The sequence below is a fragment of the Diaporthe batatas genome, assembly GCF_019321695.1.
Source record: "Diaporthe batatas strain CRI 302-4 chromosome Unknown Contig00007, whole genome shotgun sequence".
NCBI classification, from domain to species: Eukaryota; Fungi; Ascomycota; class Sordariomycetes; order Diaporthales; family Diaporthaceae; genus Diaporthe; species Diaporthe batatas.
The window spans coordinates 2,151,593-2,169,068 of record NW_025408554.1 but is presented as its reverse complement, the minus strand read 5'-3'; the positions used below and the strand labels follow the sequence as shown (position 1 = coordinate 2,169,068).

The 17,476-nt window shown below is 56.5% G+C and overlaps 4 protein-coding genes across 4 annotated transcripts; 1 reads left to right on the top strand and 3 right to left on the bottom strand.

The window, feature by feature from the left end:
* Positions 1–508: 508 nt before the first annotated feature.
* Positions 509–1,646, bottom strand: KVR01_006639 (uncharacterized protein; the record flags this gene model as incomplete). The annotated part of the gene is made up of 3 exons (XM_044782723.1): positions 509–747; positions 999–1,424; positions 1,496–1,646. 3 exons carry the CDS (start codon positions 1,644–1,646, stop codon positions 509–511), a joined length of 816 nt encoding a protein of 271 aa, XP_044644070.1.
* Positions 1,647–2,001: 355 nt separating this feature from the next.
* Positions 2,002–5,126, bottom strand: KVR01_006610 (uncharacterized protein). Its single transcript, XM_044784966.1, has 2 exons — positions 4,488–5,126; positions 2,002–4,388 (listed from the first exon to the last, which is right to left on the bottom strand). Exons 1-2 carry the CDS (start codon positions 4,869–4,871, stop codon positions 2,361–2,363), a joined length of 2,412 nt encoding a protein of 803 aa, XP_044644041.1. The 5' UTR covers positions 4,872–5,126; the 3' UTR covers positions 2,002–2,360.
* Positions 5,127–5,360: 234 nt separating this feature from the next.
* On the top strand, positions 5,361–8,063 carry KVR01_006681 (histone acetyltransferase NGG1). The gene is made up of 2 exons (XM_044787710.1): positions 5,361–5,877; positions 6,023–8,063. The coding sequence occupies exons 1-2, from the start codon at positions 5,385–5,387 to the stop codon at positions 7,576–7,578; spliced, it is 2,049 nt and encodes a 682-aa protein (XP_044644112.1). The 5' UTR covers positions 5,361–5,384; the 3' UTR covers positions 7,579–8,063.
* Positions 8,064–9,316: 1,253 nt separating this feature from the next.
* KVR01_006960 (zinc-coordinating transcription factor SFP1) lies at positions 9,317–15,223 on the bottom strand. Its single transcript, XM_044794369.1, has 3 exons — positions 13,133–15,223; positions 11,584–12,940; positions 9,317–11,520 (listed from the first exon to the last, which is right to left on the bottom strand). The coding sequence occupies exons 1-3, from the start codon at positions 14,305–14,307 to the stop codon at positions 11,353–11,355; spliced, it is 2,700 nt and encodes an 899-aa protein (XP_044644391.1). The 5' UTR covers positions 14,308–15,223; the 3' UTR covers positions 9,317–11,352.
* Between the last annotated feature and the right edge of the window lie 2,253 nt (positions 15,224–17,476).

Here is a 17,476-nt window from a genome sequence, read left to right as displayed (position 1 = left end):
TTGTAGTTCCACGACAGCTCCGGCATTTGTTTGCTTACCTGGATCCTGCAGAGTGTTTCATCTTTATAGCGTCTTGCACGCTTTGTAGCCTGATTGGAGGTTTGTGGGGTTTCGTGTGCCTCCTGGACATTGCTTACTGCGAGACCTAGGACACCGGTGGCAGCGATGGCGGAAAAGCGCGCTGAACAATGATCATTTCCCGTGGCAACGCGCTACCCCGTGGCTCAGCCGCGGTGTTTGACTCTATTCTCGTTTAACAAGGAGGTGAGCGCAAGTACGACTACGTCCCCCCTTTGCACGTCCTTCGTAGAAACATCCCTGTAACTGTATATATGATCAATACCCGTGGGTACAAGGCTCTGGCTAATCGTCGGGAGTGCTCTTGACTTGAAGTACTCGTCCAGTGAGTGACTTTGTAATTTCGGATCGGATTTGTCATTTTGCAGTCTCGCCGCAAGCAAGCGTGGTCACCAACGTCGCATCCACGAGCACAACACCAGAATCGAATCTATCGGAGCACCACCTGCTCTTCAGAAGAAGACGTCCTATCACCCTCGAACAAGTCCATCTCCCCCTCCTTTCTGGTCGTCATATCACTCGCTCGCTGGCGCATGCTGTCGGCGAGATCACTCAGATCCAAGAGAACCGCTTTCGAGGCTTGTATTTTAAACATCCCGCCCCTGACCTCTTCGAGGATCACATCCCCTTCGGACAATCCCATGGCCTCGTTGACGATGAGCAACGCGTCTGGGTGTCAAGTCAGTGGTCGGCGGCCCAGGCTAAAGCATTGGGACATACGATAAAGAGGCAAGATGTGCGAGCGTGTGGTGTTCGTGTTGTCTCCGCCCAATTCCGGTAGAGTGACGAGCTGGAAAGGGTTGTAGGAAAAGCCACCCCTATGATTAAGGTGCCTACACTCGATGCCCGAGGTAGCTGAATAAAGCAAGTAGTCAAACCACCCAAATGGCACTTTTGGCCGTGTTGCTGAGCCCAGGGACGCCGTGACTTTGAGTTAGCTTTGCGCCGGCTGACCAAAGACAGAACAAGTGCGGTCAGATGGATCGAGGGAATGCCAGCGACGTATTTGGCAAGTGACTTAGCCTCGGTGCGTGAATGATTCACACCGTATGCTTTGGCAGCCTTTGTCTCGCTGCTTTCGGTCGTGAGGTTGCTGTGAATGAATTCCTTATTCAGTAGCACAACTGGCGCAAACTGAAGTGCCAGGCTAAAAGAGCTAGAACCAAGATGGGTACAAAACTGGGCAGTTGCCGAGAGTAGTACGGCCTTGTCCAGGATACCCGTCATAACGGCGCCATCAACACTCCAGCCTGGTGCCACAAATACGATAAAGGGACCTGGTGACAGCCTGGGGCTGGTCTGGCGGTCGTCAAAGCGGATATGGCCCTGGACGTTGTAGGCATATCCTTGCACGTTGCGGAGTGATCTGCTGGACTCCACGACGAGCCATGCGGTCCTGTCACTCGAGTGTTGGGACCATAAAAGTCCGGCTCGTTGCCAATCTCGACATCTGCAGTCCTGACATGCGTAGTCAGGTTTGATCGAGCCCCCCGGAAGGCCTCAGCTCGACGCCGTGCCTGTGCAGGAGTCTCAGACTTGTTGAAGAACTTCAGGCTCAGCCCGCACATGAAAAGAGGTACATGCTGGAAAACTTCTAGACAGGGCATAAACCCGATAAGATTGTCTCGGCCTCAGGCGGTTGGGGGGCCGGGGGGGCGGGCATCTTCACTCGGGTCAGGGAACGTCTCGTTCATGACCTGGACTGAGAGATCAACAGCCGCCCTATCCTGAGGGTTTGCCAAGACAATCACCAGATTCTTGGTTAGTGAACGTGCTGCTGCGAATGCGAGGTATTGGTGACCAATCCGAGTGCGTGTGGTTGGGTCTACAGATTACGAGTGGTGAGAGTAGGGCCCTGAATTCATTGTACAATGTTGAACTCAGCTCCCATCCTAAGACGAGTCACAGCAATAGGAGGAGTCGAAATAATCCTGACAATAATAACACCCTGTGATACCGGCGATGTTTGGAGGGCAGTAGTACAAAAAGACCGAGTTACAATTGCACACTCGGCTGTTCAAGTCCGGTTGCCACGAAGGCGTGATATTGTACAAAACACCACACCTTTTCATCACCCTACTTCCAGCTTTGTGGGCAGAGGAAGCTCCACGAACACCAGTATACAGCGTAAACCTGCCATGACCACTTTCCGGGACAGGAGAGCGTTGTGGGGGCTATGATCACTCTACGTTTCAACTTGAAGCCCTGTGTTTTACACAACAATACAAGACCGCCTGGACACCCTCATGAGGCCGGCAACTTGGGCAGCAAAGTATCATTGTTCATATGGTCAGGCTCTCCATCTCGGGGCCCGCGGCGCCATCCAGGTCCGGCGTCGGCGGTGGCAGGTTCAGGTGCTTGGTCAGAACCCAGCAGCTGGCATACATATTAACACGATCGATGCACACGCCTGGTTCTCTCTTGCCGTGGCATTTTGCCGTGAAACCCTGGCGCTCAAACTCGCTGATGTACCACGGCCTGAGGCCAGAGCTCCTCAGCATGACGCGACCACCCACCCTCAGCGCACGGTTGAGCCTTCGGATCTGGCTCGAGGCGGCATCGGACTCTGGGTCGAACCAGTCCATCGAGTCCATGACAACGGCGACCGTGAGCGTGGCGGGCGTGATGCGGGCGATAACCTCGTCAATCTCGTCCGTGTGGATCCGGAGGCCATCAAACGCGCCAGGGCGCGACAGGCGAGCGTGGGCCTGCGGGGCGAGATACTCGGGGTGGCACCTGCGGCTGAACTTGCCCGCCAGACAGACGTGGTAGTAGGGGTTGTCAGCTGCAATGTGGGTGTCCTCAGCCATGGGGTCCAGCGTGTTAAGCATGTAGTTCCAGACGGCCTGGGAACGGGTGTTCTGGGCGGGCTGGTTGTGCTCACGGCAGAGACGAGCATGGTCTGCCTCGATCATTGCAAGCTGGTTCTTGGGCACCCCCAGGGCAGCCCACAGGAAGGACTCGTGGCTGACTACCAGGCGGTTCACGAGGCTGGACAGGACGACGGGCCGGATTTTGCCACGCCAGGTTTCCCGCTGCTCGTTGAGCGTCTTTGCCGTCAGGATTGTCTCGACGGAGCGACGGAGGCCAAAGATGCGCGCAATCCAGCGCATGGCGCGGATTGCATGCCTTGAGCCGCCCGTGTCGTAGAGCCCGCGGCCACGCTCGCTGGTGAAGATGTGGGCGTTGCTCAACCAGTACTGGAGCGCGCGGCTGGAGAGGTGGGGGGAGAGGCGGGAGAGCAGGAGCTGGCGGAAGCCCAGGTGCCTGCCCTCGCCAAAGAGCTTCCAGAAGTCCTCATAGGGGAGGGAGCTGTAGGAGGCGACCTTGAGCTCGAGGAGATGGCACTGGGCGGGGTTCAGGTCAACGGCGTGGACGCGGGCGGGGCCCTGCATGACATATGACAGGATGTTGTCGCCGGCGCTGCAGATTGCCAGGACGACATCGTCGGACCCGAGGTTGAGGATGCGAGCGTCGGCGCGGGAGTCCTCCCAGGTGAAGGCATAGATGTAGTCGTCGTTGAACTGGGTGTGCTTCGGCAGCGTCTCGTCGTAGTAGATGCGCCAGTGGTGGTGCTGGTAGAAGAAGGCGGGCAGGGGCAGGTTGGACGACAGGTTGGCGGCGGCGGCGTCGAAGGCCTTGGAGCGGATCTCAGGGGCGGCGCTGGCCGGGAGGAGGCGGGGCGATTCTGTCACGAGGGCATCCACGTACTCGACGATCTCGTGGGGCAGGCTCGAGGAGGCCAAGGGCTTCTTGTGGCAGCCCAGCCAGACGTAGTACGGGATGGCACCGAGGGCGTTGTTGCGGGCGTTGGCACTCAGCACGGTGCCGAACCTGTACTCGAGGTAGTCGCGGCGGCCCGGCTCCAGGCCGACCCGGTCAATGTCGAACCAGGCACGCCAGAAGGTGCGGCCAAAGAAGTTGACATGGCGGCCGACAAGACCGCCGGTGTAGTTCCGGAAGCTGACATCGACGCCTGACTGGACGTAGAAGTCAACAACCCCCAGCAGGCCGCCGGGCGACAGGAGTGAAGCCAGGGAGTCGATGACGGAGTAGTAATCCGGAATCATGGACAGGCTGTACGACAACGTGACCAGGTCGGCGCCGGCGTGCCCGTGGCGCTGGAGATCAAAGCGCCTGGCGTCCTCGCAGACGACCTTGACGTTGGCCCAGCCGAGCCTGGCAAAGCGCCTCCGGGCGACGTCACACAACGAAGGGGAGAGGTCGACCAGATACACGGCGGAGAAGAAGTGGGGGACGTCGACAAACGAGGCCATGGCCTCGATGTTCCAACCGGTGCCCCCACCGACCTGCACGGGTCTAGAGGTCAGCACCTGAGCCGCTGGCCACGCGGGGCCCGACCGACGGGGAGGAGGGGAGGAGGAGGAGGAGGGGAGGAATGGTCTCACATCAACCCAGACCCTCTTCTTCTGGCTGCGCGGCCTGTCCCCCCCGGCCCTGGCTCTGAGCTGGGCGGCGGCGAGGGCGAGCATGTCCTCGCGGCCCTTGAGCAGGGCCGACCTGGTGGTGTCATAGATGCCCGCCTGGGCCTTGTAGAAGGACTCCAGGGCATCCTGTTGGCTTCCCTTGCCATCGCCGTCATGCGGCTTCAGGAAACAGCCATAGGCGAAGAGCAACAGCGACCTCATGAGGCCCGGGCTGTCGGGCTCGTGGCGGGTGCCCGCGAGGAGCCTGGACAGCCCGAGGGCGAAGCAGAAGACGCCGGCGATGCCAGCGTAGACCATCTTGTTGTCCAGCCCTGGGGGCAGCACGTTACCACCAAGAGAAGCCATGGTACTCTCTCATTGCAATGCTCGCGGCGGCGAGGCGGGGTGGCTGGTAGGGCAGGAAAGGCGAGCTGGAGAGAGCGCGATGCCATCGCCAACGCCATGGCCATCGGCCAGGCCAGGCCAGAGGCGGTATATATACGTCGCCCATCACGTTCGTTGCCGCGGGCGTGGACGAGGGCCAATCAGCCTCGCGCGCCCGCAGCATGTGTCGAAGCCATTTGTCGGCCCAGGGTCGCTGGGTCGTCAACACTGAGCCCGGCGTAGGCTGAGAGAGACGGAGCTCGGGGCGCCCCCAGTTGCCAATCACAGGCCGGCCTGCGGCCACATGTCTGTGGCTCTGTGCTGCCGTGCCCGGCTCGGCTCCGGCTCGGCTCCGGCCCCGCCCTGGCCCGCCCTGGCCCCCTTAGCGTGCGGCTCCTTGCTGGGGGTGCTTCGCCGATGGACCCAGCCGCCGACCCGCCGTCCCCCTTCCATCACACACGGCTGCCTGCCCACCCACCCACCCACATCGCAGCCATGGCTCCCGCATCGAGCCAGAAGGGCACCGGCAAGAAGGGCGCCGGTGCCATCGCCCGCCAGAGGAGCCGCAACACCACGCCCAGCTCCGTCCCGCCGCCTGCCTCGCTGCCCCCGATCGACGTCAAGCAGACCGAGTACCTCGACCTCAACTACGACTCGTTCCGCAACCTCACCTACGAGGATGTCGTCGACCAGAACGCCATCTCCTCCGGCATGCCCGAGTCGAAAAACCTCGACGGCATGATGTCCCGCCTGCAGCGCCTCCAGGAGACCCTCGAGCGCCGTCACAACTTCTGCGACCGCGGCATGAGGCTGCTGGTGCCGCTGCTCAGGGCCAGGCTGGACGACGTGCGCTCCAGGGAGGAGGAGCGCCTGCGGAGGGAGGCCGCCGAGGACGACGAGCGTGCCCGCAAGGCCAACAAGGCAAACAAGGCAAACAAGAAAAAGAGGAAGGCCACAGACTCGCTTGCACCCCACGACACCAACCTTGGTCAGTTGTCCACCCACCCACCACCCTGTGTGGCCCTGGTTGCACCTTCCCGTCCGCTTCACCTACCTCGACCCTCGACTGCCTGCAGTCCTGCACCTTGCTCGCCCCCTGCCCTCCAAACGCACCCGCTGACCTTCCAGCGCAGAACGGTCATCGCCACTACGCGATTCCAACAAGCCCAGGAAACTGTCGCGCGACAACGACTCCACCTCCTCGTCCTTGTCCCCCGTTGCTCCTGCCACCCCCGGCGGCGGCGCCATGGACGTCGACGACAAGGAGAAGGCCAAGAAGAAGGCCAAGGCCAAGTCCAAGAAGGAACAAGAGTCGTCTGATGATTCCGACTCCAGCTCCGACGACGACGGCGCCCCTCCCCCAAAGGCGATCCCACAGAGCAACATGTTTGGCGACGACCCTTCGACCTTCCCGGACCCCACCGTCTACGAGGTCACCAAGGTTGACTGGAGGAACATGTCGGATGACGAGATCAAGGAGGCAACATCTGTCGCGACCTACCCCAGGACCGACCTGGCCGATCAGATTGCCGGCGTCCCGCCAGACAAGGACTACAGCGTCGCCAAACCCACCAACCAGATATCCTTCTCCACCTTCTCAACCTATGTCGAGCCATACTTCCGCCCTTTTACTGAGGAGGACCTCGCCTTCCTGCGCGAGCGCGGCGACCGCGTGACCCCCTTCGTCATCCCCAAGCGCGGCAAGAAACACTACACACAGATCTGGGCAGAGGAGGACGATCATATGGCCGTTGACCTCCCCGAGAAGCCACAGCCAAACGCGCCGCGCGGGAGCATCGAGCACATGACAGATGACATTGCAGAGTCCGACAAGCTGTCCGTCGGCCCGCTGCTCTCGCGCCTGATGCAAGCCATGAGGCCCGAGAGGCGTGCTGTCGCCAGCGAAGATGGCAGACTCGCCGCCAACGGCGTCAACGGCGAGGCCGGCAGTAGCACCGACCTCTCCATCAACGGCATCGACAGCTTCGACAATGCGGCCCCGCCCGCCCTGCAGCCCAACGGTCAGCCGTCTGAGCGGGAGCTTTCGCCCGCGGCCCACATGCCTGAATCCAATTCAGAGCACTGGAAAAAGGCAACCCATCCCAAGCTGGACTACAACCAGGTTGACGAGCGCATAAAACAGGAGCTTCGGCACATTGGCTTTCTGCCCGCGCCGGCAGATGAGTCGGACCAACCACAACCCGAGGAGTCTCGTGCCGATTACGACGGGGCCTACGACGACGAAGTCGCTGCCCGGCTGCGGCTTCTCCAGAGCCGTCTCCGCGAGCAGATGCTCATCAACGGCGCCCGCAAGGCTAAGCTCTCGGATCTTGTTCGTGAGCGCATGGCCCATCAGGAGTACCAGACCATACTCGAGGACCTGGACAGTCAGGTGCAAGCCGCGTACCTTAAGAGGACCCGCACGATGGGTAAGACTAAGAAGAAGTCTCGACCTGGCGCTGCTGTGCAGGCCGCCTCCGGCGTTGCAAGGCCGGGCATCGGTGATCTTACCAAGACGCTGATGGAACGCCGTCGGAGATGGATTGAGAGCATCGGTACGGTATTCGACGGCGAGAATCTAGGCAAGGTGCCGCGGGCGAGCGAGCCTGGCAGCTCCATCTTCAAGCAACCCGAGATCGCGGAATTCATCAAGAGAGAGAACCAGCGGTGGGATGAGGATGATGAGTAAGCCTCACCCCAAACAGCAACCACAACTCTTTGGTCCGCCAAAGCCGGTCCCTCGACCCCGCCGCCGGCCCCGCGCGCTTTTGACAACACCATCCTCGATGGTGGTTGAGATGGAATGCTAGGCATATGCCCCTCTTTTTACTATTACCACTGGCAGCCCACGATTCGGCCTCGAGAACGAGTGTGTGTTCTGTTGTTTATTTTTGTAAAACCAAGGGCGTTTGTCGGACTGGCGTCACGAAGTCCCATTCTTCTGAGAAATTTTGTATTGAGGGACTAAGCACGGGGTATGCTGTTTTGAAGCAGGTGTTGGTATTCGACGACAAGAGATCGCTCCTTTGGTAGGTAATGGGGCAATACCGGGGCAATATTATTATTACTTGCTGTCCCCCACCAAGGCGTACATTATCAATGCAGAAAAAAGAGCAGCCGGCCCAAATAGTGTCCGGCTCTTGCCATACAGGAATATCAACATACTAAAACACGCCCTCCCGAGCACTATCATACACAGACACGCAAGTCTCTATCTAGATGCTTGAGACGGACCCGTGGACTGCTACGCCACAGACGCCCCGGCCAAAAGACCACAATTCTAAGTTACCCGAACTTAGAATCTAGCAGTTATAAGACCCATTCCGTTATATTCCCCCTTGTTATGGCCGCAGCGGGCTGGGGGCCGAGGTGGGTGACTGGCCAGGGCCACGCACAGACCACCTGCAGCCTCTAAGGCCCTTAGCTATTTCAGATTAGAATTCGTCGGAGGCTTCCTTTCCTCCTACTCTCTTTTCTTAGCCAGACCAGGTATTATTCGAAATTCTACAATTTTAAGCAAGACTTAAGAGCTTCACCTCTCCTATATCCCTCCCATAACACCCCTTTAAGACCTTCTATAAAGTTTTAAACACTTATAAAAAAGTATAGTTTTAAATATATATATATATTAAATTAACTAATAATTTTATAAAAGGTTTTAAAATTTATAATATAATAATAATAATAATAAAATTATAAATAATTACTTTTTAATTATTTATTAAATAAAAACTTTTTATATTTAATTTTATAAAAACTTTTTATAAATTAATTTAAATTTAATTAAAAAACTTTATAATATAAAACTTTAAACTTATATTTTAATTTAATATTAAAATTAATTTATTAATTATTATATTATAAATACTTTAATTAAAATATTATTATTCTTTTAAAAGTTTTAATTTTATTTAAATAAATATTTATTTTATAACTTTATTAAATAACTTAAAAATAGTTATTTAATTTATTAAATAATTAAATTTATAATTTTAATAATTTATAAATAAAAATAATAATTAATAATTAAATTTTAAATTATATATTAATAAATCTTTTATAAATAAATTAATAAATTATAAATTTATTTTAAATATATTAAAACTTTTAAAAATAATTAAATTTAATAAATTAATTAAAAATTTATATTTATAAAAATAAAATATTCAAATTATTTTTTAAAAAGTTAAATTAAATTAAAAATTAAATTAAATTATAATAAAATAAATTAATTAAAAAAATTAATTAAAAAATAATAATTATAAGTTTTTTAACTTTATATTAAAAAAGTTTTTTAAATATATATAAAATAAAAATTAAAATATTTAAAATATTTATATTATTTTAATAATTCTAAGTATACTAAAATTAATATAATGTATAAGTAATTTTTAAGCTTAAATTTATACTTCACAACATCCTACTAGCTTCCCTAGGCTGTATATGTGGTAGAAACCGTGATTGCCCCTGCTTGTGCTATTAATTACGACGAAGCCCTTCTGGAACACAGACACCCAGCACTTGAGCCACGAAACGATGGGAAACAGCCAGCAACAACGCACAAACGGTGGGCTTCTGCAACAAACCGGCCCGAGTGGACCGTTAGAAGGCCGTCACGCGACATCGCCTTCGCCCTGGCCCGGAACTCATTCAGATCACTCGCGCCAAGCAGATCACCACGGCACCCAGAACCGGAGGGATCGTACGTCAAGGTGGATCGTGCCAGTCCCCAAGTAGGCAGCGGGGGCCTGATGGGTAGACATGCGTATCGCCCCTCGGACCACCCTTCCCCCTTCGACTTCAACGCACTGGAAAGCGATGTCCTCGGGGGCTGATCACAGACGCCTTAGCCCAAGGCTGCTCGCCTCCAGGATGATGACTCGGCCGCGGCGATCTCGTTTGGATATGACGCAATGGGAGTGGCATTGCCCTACAAGAAACATCCGCCGGAGCTGAGAACCTGTTCGTGGCTGCACGTTGACCGATCGAGACATTCATTATCCTGGTGTCCAAGAAGGTGACGCCCCACAGGTGATGATTGTGAGTGTGCCGTGGAAGCGGACAACGTGAAGTAGACGTGAGAAGTCGAACCCTTGGGTGAGTATAGACCGAAGCTGATTCTGGCTCCAGCAGCTCCTCACAGATTGTGACACAGGCGGCCATTGGTGCATTTGTCTTCATGTTACTTGTGGTAATAAACCGCGATTGATTGATTTCCTTGAGAGTAGTAGCAATGACCCAGACGTAGCAACTCCTCTAGATGCCACCCTGTCTGTGGGTTTCTTTTCTTTTCCAATCCAACCTAACGCCCAGGGAAACTTCCCTCTCTCGACTTCTTCTTTTTTTTTTTTTTTGTTTCGCTAAGCCGCCCTGCAAGGAATATGACAGGAAAATATGTATCAGGCACCTCCCAGAGCTCACCGACGACTTTTTTGTTTTAACCCTCTTGCCACGCTCGCGTACTTTTAGGGTGGCTCTTGTCATCATCGTGAATAAAGAAATTGCGTGCAGGTACACCAAAAGACAAACAAGCTGGAAAGTGCTTCGTTCCGGAACGCACAACGTGAAGCAATACAAGGGGTCTATTGTCTTCGATCCAATCCGAATCCTGCTCAAGCATCCAAAACAAATATTCAGAATACCGCTAGTTACACGCTGACGGGTACAATGCGCTGCGGACGCTTGTACTCGGAGACACGTCGGACCCAAGTGACCGGCCAGTCCTGATAGGATGGTGAGGAGTAGCCGATGGTCAGGATGTGCTGGGGCGTGCTGGGGCACCGTGTAGTCGCTGTGGTAGGGAATCGGATGTATAAGCTGGAGGGGAGATACTCCAGAAGTCGTCGAAGTAAAAACAACAATAACCAAGAGACCAGGTCATGAAGTAGAATCTGCAGTCTAAGTCTCCGGGTATTTTGGGGTATATTGGAGAGGGCAACCCTGAAAGTCTAGATCGAAGCAACGCCTGTCCAGATGCTGAAATGACTGCCTCTCCAGTTTTCAAAGAAATCGATAAGGCGAGGGTTGAGAGGAGTGGGTAAGAGGTCCAGAGATGAGGTCGACAGGGAGAGACACACGAGTGCTTGTGGAATCAGGGCGTGCTCATCTCTGGAGAGCAAGACCGGGCTTCTTAGCCGGTCGCACGCCGTCCGTGAGGTGACTCCAAGCCAGGGTGAACCTGCCGATAATGTCTCTGCAAAGTGTCGAGCCGGTTGAAGACCCGTTCCTTGTCACAGACATCACAGCGGAACGTAGCGGTAGCAATGTGATGGATGGTTTCTTGATGACGCCGCAGGTGACCTGCCCTGGAAAAGTCCGCAGTGCAGGGCTCGCCAGTCGTGGGATCCATCAGGTTGCATTTGTGGCGCGACGAGGGGTTGGATTGATCCTGAAGCTCCAAAGATGCCACAGGCCCCTCGTCAGGCTCTCCCTGGCTGCTTTCCGACTCGTGGTCGGCCCCATCTCATTGAGGCTGCTCCTCCCCGATGTTGGGAAGGCCATGGCCGAGGTTAGCGATATTGGCAAGGTTCATAGCCATTGGGTTGCCGGTGCTGAGGGCCGCAAGTGTGGCCATGGCGTTCTGCTGCCTCGCCACCACGTCCGGGTCGCAAGGGGGCGAATGGGCCTTGTGCTGTTCACATGCGTCAGTAACCCGTCAATCGCACTAATTAAGACCATATGCCGGCAAGCTTACGTATTTCAGCCCGTTCAGGTTCTTGTAGCGTTTCCCGCAGACATCACACTTGAACGGTTTCTCCTTTTCCATGCCCAAGGTTCCGGGATAGGGGGCGCTGGTTTCCGGGTTGACGATCGAAAATGTACCGTCGCCGTTCTCATGCAACTGCTGCGTGGAGTGGCCATGTGTCTTGTGGTACTTGAGTCCATTCTGGTTCTTGTAGGCCTTTTCGCATCCGATGACCGGACACTTGAACGGCTTGTGCTCCTCCTGGATGGCTAGGGGGGCCAACTGTTGCAACAGAGTCGCCGGATCTGTCCCTGGGGGCAACGTGCTGACATCGATGCCGAACTGCGCAAACTGCTGCTGCATATTCTGCTGCTCGGGGGTCAAAGAACCGCCGCCAGGGCTGAAGAGCTGTTTGCCAGGGTCAGAAATGGTCCCGAAGTTCATGTTATTGCCGTTTCCGTTCCCAAAGTTCATGCCGCCAAATTGTGACGAGTTCATCCCGTTCAGACCGCCAAGTCCGTTGAAGTTGAGGTTGCCCAGGCTCATCTTAGGCAGTCCGGACATGTCGTCATCCATCAAGTCGGCAGTCGGGGTGTCGATACTCGAGGTATCTTGCTGGAACTGGCCACGGAAAGGCTGTGTGCCCAGCGTGGGCGTATTGACCGAGGATACTGTCGGATTGTTTTGGAACCCAAAGCCCGCGGCTGCTGGGGTTGTGGGCGTGGACGTGCGAAGGCCCTGCTGGCCAAACCCCCCGAGGCCGGAGCTGTTCAGGTGCAGCTGTGGCCTCTGCTGCTGGCCAAACATCTGGCGTGTCTGTTGCATGGTGCTTTGGCTGTTGTCAACGTCCATCATCTCATCCATCTCCATGTCTCCGACGGCGTCCATCTCGTCGTTCAAGGACATTTGACTCTGGCTGGGTGTCCCTGGAGTAGACCGCTGCTGTTGCATCATGGAGGATATGCCGCCCATGTTCAGGCTCGTGCCTGACATGCCATTATATTGTCGATTTTGCTGGCCCATCTGCCCTGGCATCTGCATCCCCATTCCTGACAGACCATTTTGACCAGCGGGCATGGACGTGTTGGGATGGACAGGACGGCTGCTGGGCTGCCGAGAGCTACCCTGCATGGGGAACAGTCCCTGCTTATTGATGCTGGCGCCGGGAGGGCTGCTCATCTGCATGCTCGGGTTGCCATGGTGGTTCTCTTCGTAATGCTGCAGGAGGTCGTGCAGGGTGGGCCATGTCCGATCGCAGCACCTGAAGTCCCTCATAAAATTCTGTTCAAGCTTGGGGAGGTAGGACGTCGACTGGAGTGAGGGCGACTGCCCAAAGGTGACGAACGGTGAAGTGCCCGTCAGGACCCTATCGCGGCGCACAAGTCATGTTAGTCCAAATTCGCGACCCAGCCCCGGACGATGGAGCCGTCGGGTGGATACTCGAAGTCGGTCGGTGTCTCGCTAAATGAGACATTGCCATGTGCAAGCGGGACAGAGAAAAAGAAATTTGACATTGCGTGCAGGGAGGAGGAGGGGGGAAACGGATGGGCCAACTCACTCGTCCCGGATGAAGCTGCCGACGGATATTCCTCCCCAGCTCATGCCGCCCATGAGGCTGCCGGCCATGAGGCTACCAGCGAGCGACTCTCGCCTGGGACGGCTGCCCTGGTCACGGTTGGGGTTCTGTATGTTCATGGAGATGGGCTTTGCGCCGACGAAGGAGTCCTGTCGACTGCGGCCCATGGCCGAGTCGAAAGGGCCGGTTGTCATGGTGGCGGAATCAGTGGGGGGTGGCCTGGAAGGCGCGGGAGGCCCGGAAGACTCGAGAAAGTCGTCGAATTCGAAGTCGTTGAGGTCGATGTCGCCGTCGCCGTCGGCAAGCCTCACGACGGGCGCTGGGTCGATCAGAAGGCTCTTGGTCAGTTGCGAGCGGGATGGTCCGCCGGGCGACCAGGAGGCGTGGTCGCGACCAGGGGGTGTGTGGGAAATACCAAGCGGCTTGGAGGCGTGCGCGTGCTGGTGTGCGCGACTCGGGAAAGGCGATCTCGGAGTGGCAGGCTGTGGGGAGGGCGAGGCAGAAGACAAACAGTCCGGCTGGTTGAAGCAGTTTGCTGGGGGCGAATGGGATTCAAAGGCGTCGTGGCGTCGGCGGCGGTGGTGGTGATCGTTGTTGGCGAGAGTGGATGCAGACGTGGGTGCAAACGCGGACGCGGACGCAGGCGGCGCAGAAACAGGCAATGCCACAGCAGCGGCGGCGGCAGCGGCAGCGGCAGCAGCGAAGGTTGTTGTGGTGGATGGTAAGTCGGTGGTGGGATGAGTGGCAGCAGGAGCGGGCGAAAGTGTAGACGATGCACGATAACCAGAGAAATTGTTATCGCTTGGGGGCGGCCCTGCAGTCGCAGTCGCAGCAACCGTGGTCGCGGCCGTGGGTGCAGGTGTCGGTGGTGCAGTGTGTCCAGGAACTGGGCATGCAGGGCGAGTTGAATCTGAGCCTGAGCCCGAGCCCGAACCTAGACCTGGGCCCGACAGGGACTGGGGTGACGCCCCGTCCAGGTTCAGCTTGGGCCAGGTTGGGTTCGACGTGATGCCTGTGCTGCGCCTTTGCGGGGCCTCGGCAGCGGCACTCGCGAGGCTGGCACTGGAGCCTGTGCCTGTACCTGTACTTGGGCCCCCAGCCCCAGTCGCAGTCGTATTGGCTTCGCTAGCGCCGCCACTAAACAGTGTGCTCAACATCGCGAATCGGATCGGATATGGGTACCCTCGCCCGGGCCAGATAGTGACGAAGTGTTGACAGCGAGGGCGACGGCGACGGGAAACGGGTTTTCTGTTTCTTTGCGACACCCAAAGAAAACCAACAGGAAGGGCAGAAATCCGAAATGTGTGAGCTGTCGCAGACTACTCCGTAACCCGAACAAGGCGGGGGGGGAGGGGGGAGGGTTTTGGGTGCTGGACCCAAAAGTCGGTCTGCCAAGGCAGCGCGCCGATGAGTATCGAAAGCAGCCGGCCCGAGTCGATGAGTCAACTCCAGGGTGGTGTCGAGGAGCACAGAAGCCAGCCGTCTCTACGCGGTAGCTGCCTACCACAAGTAACCGCCGCCAGGCCTGAGTCGACTGCGCGTCCGTCCGAGGTAGGCACAAGATCAAGCAGGCACTTGGGCCAGACCACGCCACGCTATGGCGAGCCAGGCATATAGAGATGAACAGGTGCAAGCAGAGAGGCAAGGAGCGCGATGGCGTTGTATGTGTGTGTACAGATGTGTTTGTGCGACGAGTTATGTGATGTGCTCGAGGCCTCGCTGGGTGTCGCCTGCCGGGCCGGGCATGCAAACAATAATCATAACAAGAACGATGGGAGCAGTCGGGGAAGGGTCGGGCGGTCGGGTTGAGTGGTCGAGCAGGAAGAGCATGTGGCCTAAGTACTATCTCGCACGTCCGCTTGCGCGCTCGCTACCCTCCTGCCTGTGTCTGCTTTGCCGCTCTCTCCAGACGAAACAACGTCGGGCGAACAGCCCACAGCCAGCAGCCAGCAGCCAGCAGCCAGCAGCCGGCCAGGAGGAGAGCACATGAGACGGCACGGAGTCTTGTCCTCGAGGCGGGCGTGTCCACCGTAATGATCTCACGGCGCGATGGTGCACCCTGGGAGGTTTGTAAACAAGTCACGGGATCCCGGTTGCTGTCCCCCTGCCTGCTGGCCTACCAAGGCACATACATACACTACCTAGGTCGCTCGCTACCTAGGTAGCCGGGCAGGTACATGTCGAACCACAGTCTGGAGGGGGTGGAGACGGTCAACGCACCCATCCTGCCCTATCGCAGCAGTCCACACGAGTACTTACACAGTCTACATGCCTACGTGCCATGGACGACGACTTGGGATCGGACACTCATGGTTTGGGGGAAGCATGCCTGGCCACTGTTGTCATGTTGTTACGAGTAATGCAGCCACACCGTCCAATCCTTGGGGGGAAAGCGGAGGGAGGCAGGGTTGGCACGTCCAGCCAGGGTCTCGGCTGCTGGTGATGGTGGTGCTCCTCCTGACGGCCTCGGTGGGATGCTGTCGGCTCCATGATGCTCTCTCTCTGTGTGTGCCTCCCTCTGGGTGCGGCAAGACTGAGGCAGAGGCGAGCCCAAAGCGGAAAGCATCCTCGAGCCTGCCAGACAGGCCTGACGGGCGACTGTGGCAGCTGCCAGCCCGCGAAAGAGCAATCGGATATGACCGCCACTTGTTCGTCCTGCCATTAGTGGCCAAAACCACTTGTTGTCCACGGTCCTCCCTGCTCGTCCACGGACCCCATCAACTACCACCCGCAGGACAGTTGGCTGTACTACTAAGGGCATGGCGGTGCGGGCAGCAGATGTGCCGTGCGGGATGCTGGGAGGGGCCGGGTTTCACTCCCTGATGTTCTGTGCCCACTGCCCAGATCCCAAAGCCAATCCTTTGGCCGTGCATGAGTGCAAGCGCGATGTCTGGAGCTGGGGTGGTCCCACAGCCTGACGAAATAACCCCATCGAAGCCCCGAGGTTCTGGCGATCTGCGAGTGCCAGGCAACAGGTTGCCAGGTTGCCAGGCTGCCAGCCGTTGGTCGCATCACAGGCGGCAGGTGGCAGGTGGCAGGTGGCAGGTTGGCAGGTTGGCAGATTTTAGAGAGTATCTAGAGAGTAGCCAGCCAGCCAGCCGGCCAGCCAGTGGCAGCCACTCACCCTCCTGCAGTGATCGACGCCATGGTTCAGCCCATCCCGGTCGACACCGTCATCATTGCCCTGCCGTCCGGCTGCCGTCCCATACAACGGCCGCCCACTGTTGCGCCAGCCAGTCAACAGTCAACCCCGCGGCCACAAAACGCCGGCAGCTTCTGCTCGTGGTCTCTCTGTTCATTGCCCAAACTCAGCAGAGTCATGTCAGAGTTCACTACTCGCATCTCTGCCAAAAACCATCGCCACCTCGGACGCTGCCTGCTTCCAGAGCTTCGGACCTGTTGTCCGGATGCACACCCAGCCGACGCCCTGCCGCTGTGACTTTATGCCAATTCTGGCGGTCATTTGGCGTCCCGCGGTTATTGGTGATGGCTTGGTGTAGGGCACGCATCATCACGAATGTGCAGTCCAGTGCCAAGACCACCGACCTTTCCAAAAACCCGACGAGGACCTGCGATTTGCAACGTCCCAGCATCTGTCGAATCATGTCGCCCCACGCTCCTTCACCCAGCTGCTCAGTTTGCTACTGAGGTGCCCTACTGGAGTTGCTCGACGGTCCGTCCTCGCCGCGGCGACCGACCGGCCAAACCTGTCAACGGCAGGAAGCTGGATACCCTGAGAGACTTCCTACAGTATGAATAGAGCAAGCCTGAGCAGGACAAAGTGTCGTCGTGGGTTCATGCTGTTGTTCAGCTCGACCCAGGTATGGCCGAAAGAGGGGGCGGGGGCGTTGATACCAGAAAGCCAATACGTGATGGCCAAACTTACACAGAGATGGGTGCATCCATTCCCCTCCTTCCATGCACTAGCTCAACAGTAAGTACTGGCAAAGCGGCGACCGGGACAGCAAGGCTGCCTCTTGCCTCAGTGGGAAAGTTGCCCGAGTCATAGAATTGCCCCGTGCGTCCAGCCTTGGCCTGGCTCCGTCCACGCCTGGCCTGGCAGCCTGGAACATTGCTGGACAATCCAGGGCTCCCCCAGAGTCGTTTCTAGCATGCGCGGTCAGGCCTCGAGTGAGTAGTCCAGCACGACCTGGGGTGGGACATCGAATCCATGGAACCGAATGGTTGCAAGACAGCCGCCGCGGCCGGCTATTCTCCTCAATGGTACTAGTCCAGGCACAAGCGACGCCCGAGGCGGCCTGCCCGTAACGCTTCCAGAGCGGAAAGTGACGTACAGCGGTGACCGCCAGCGGGATGCTCCTGCAC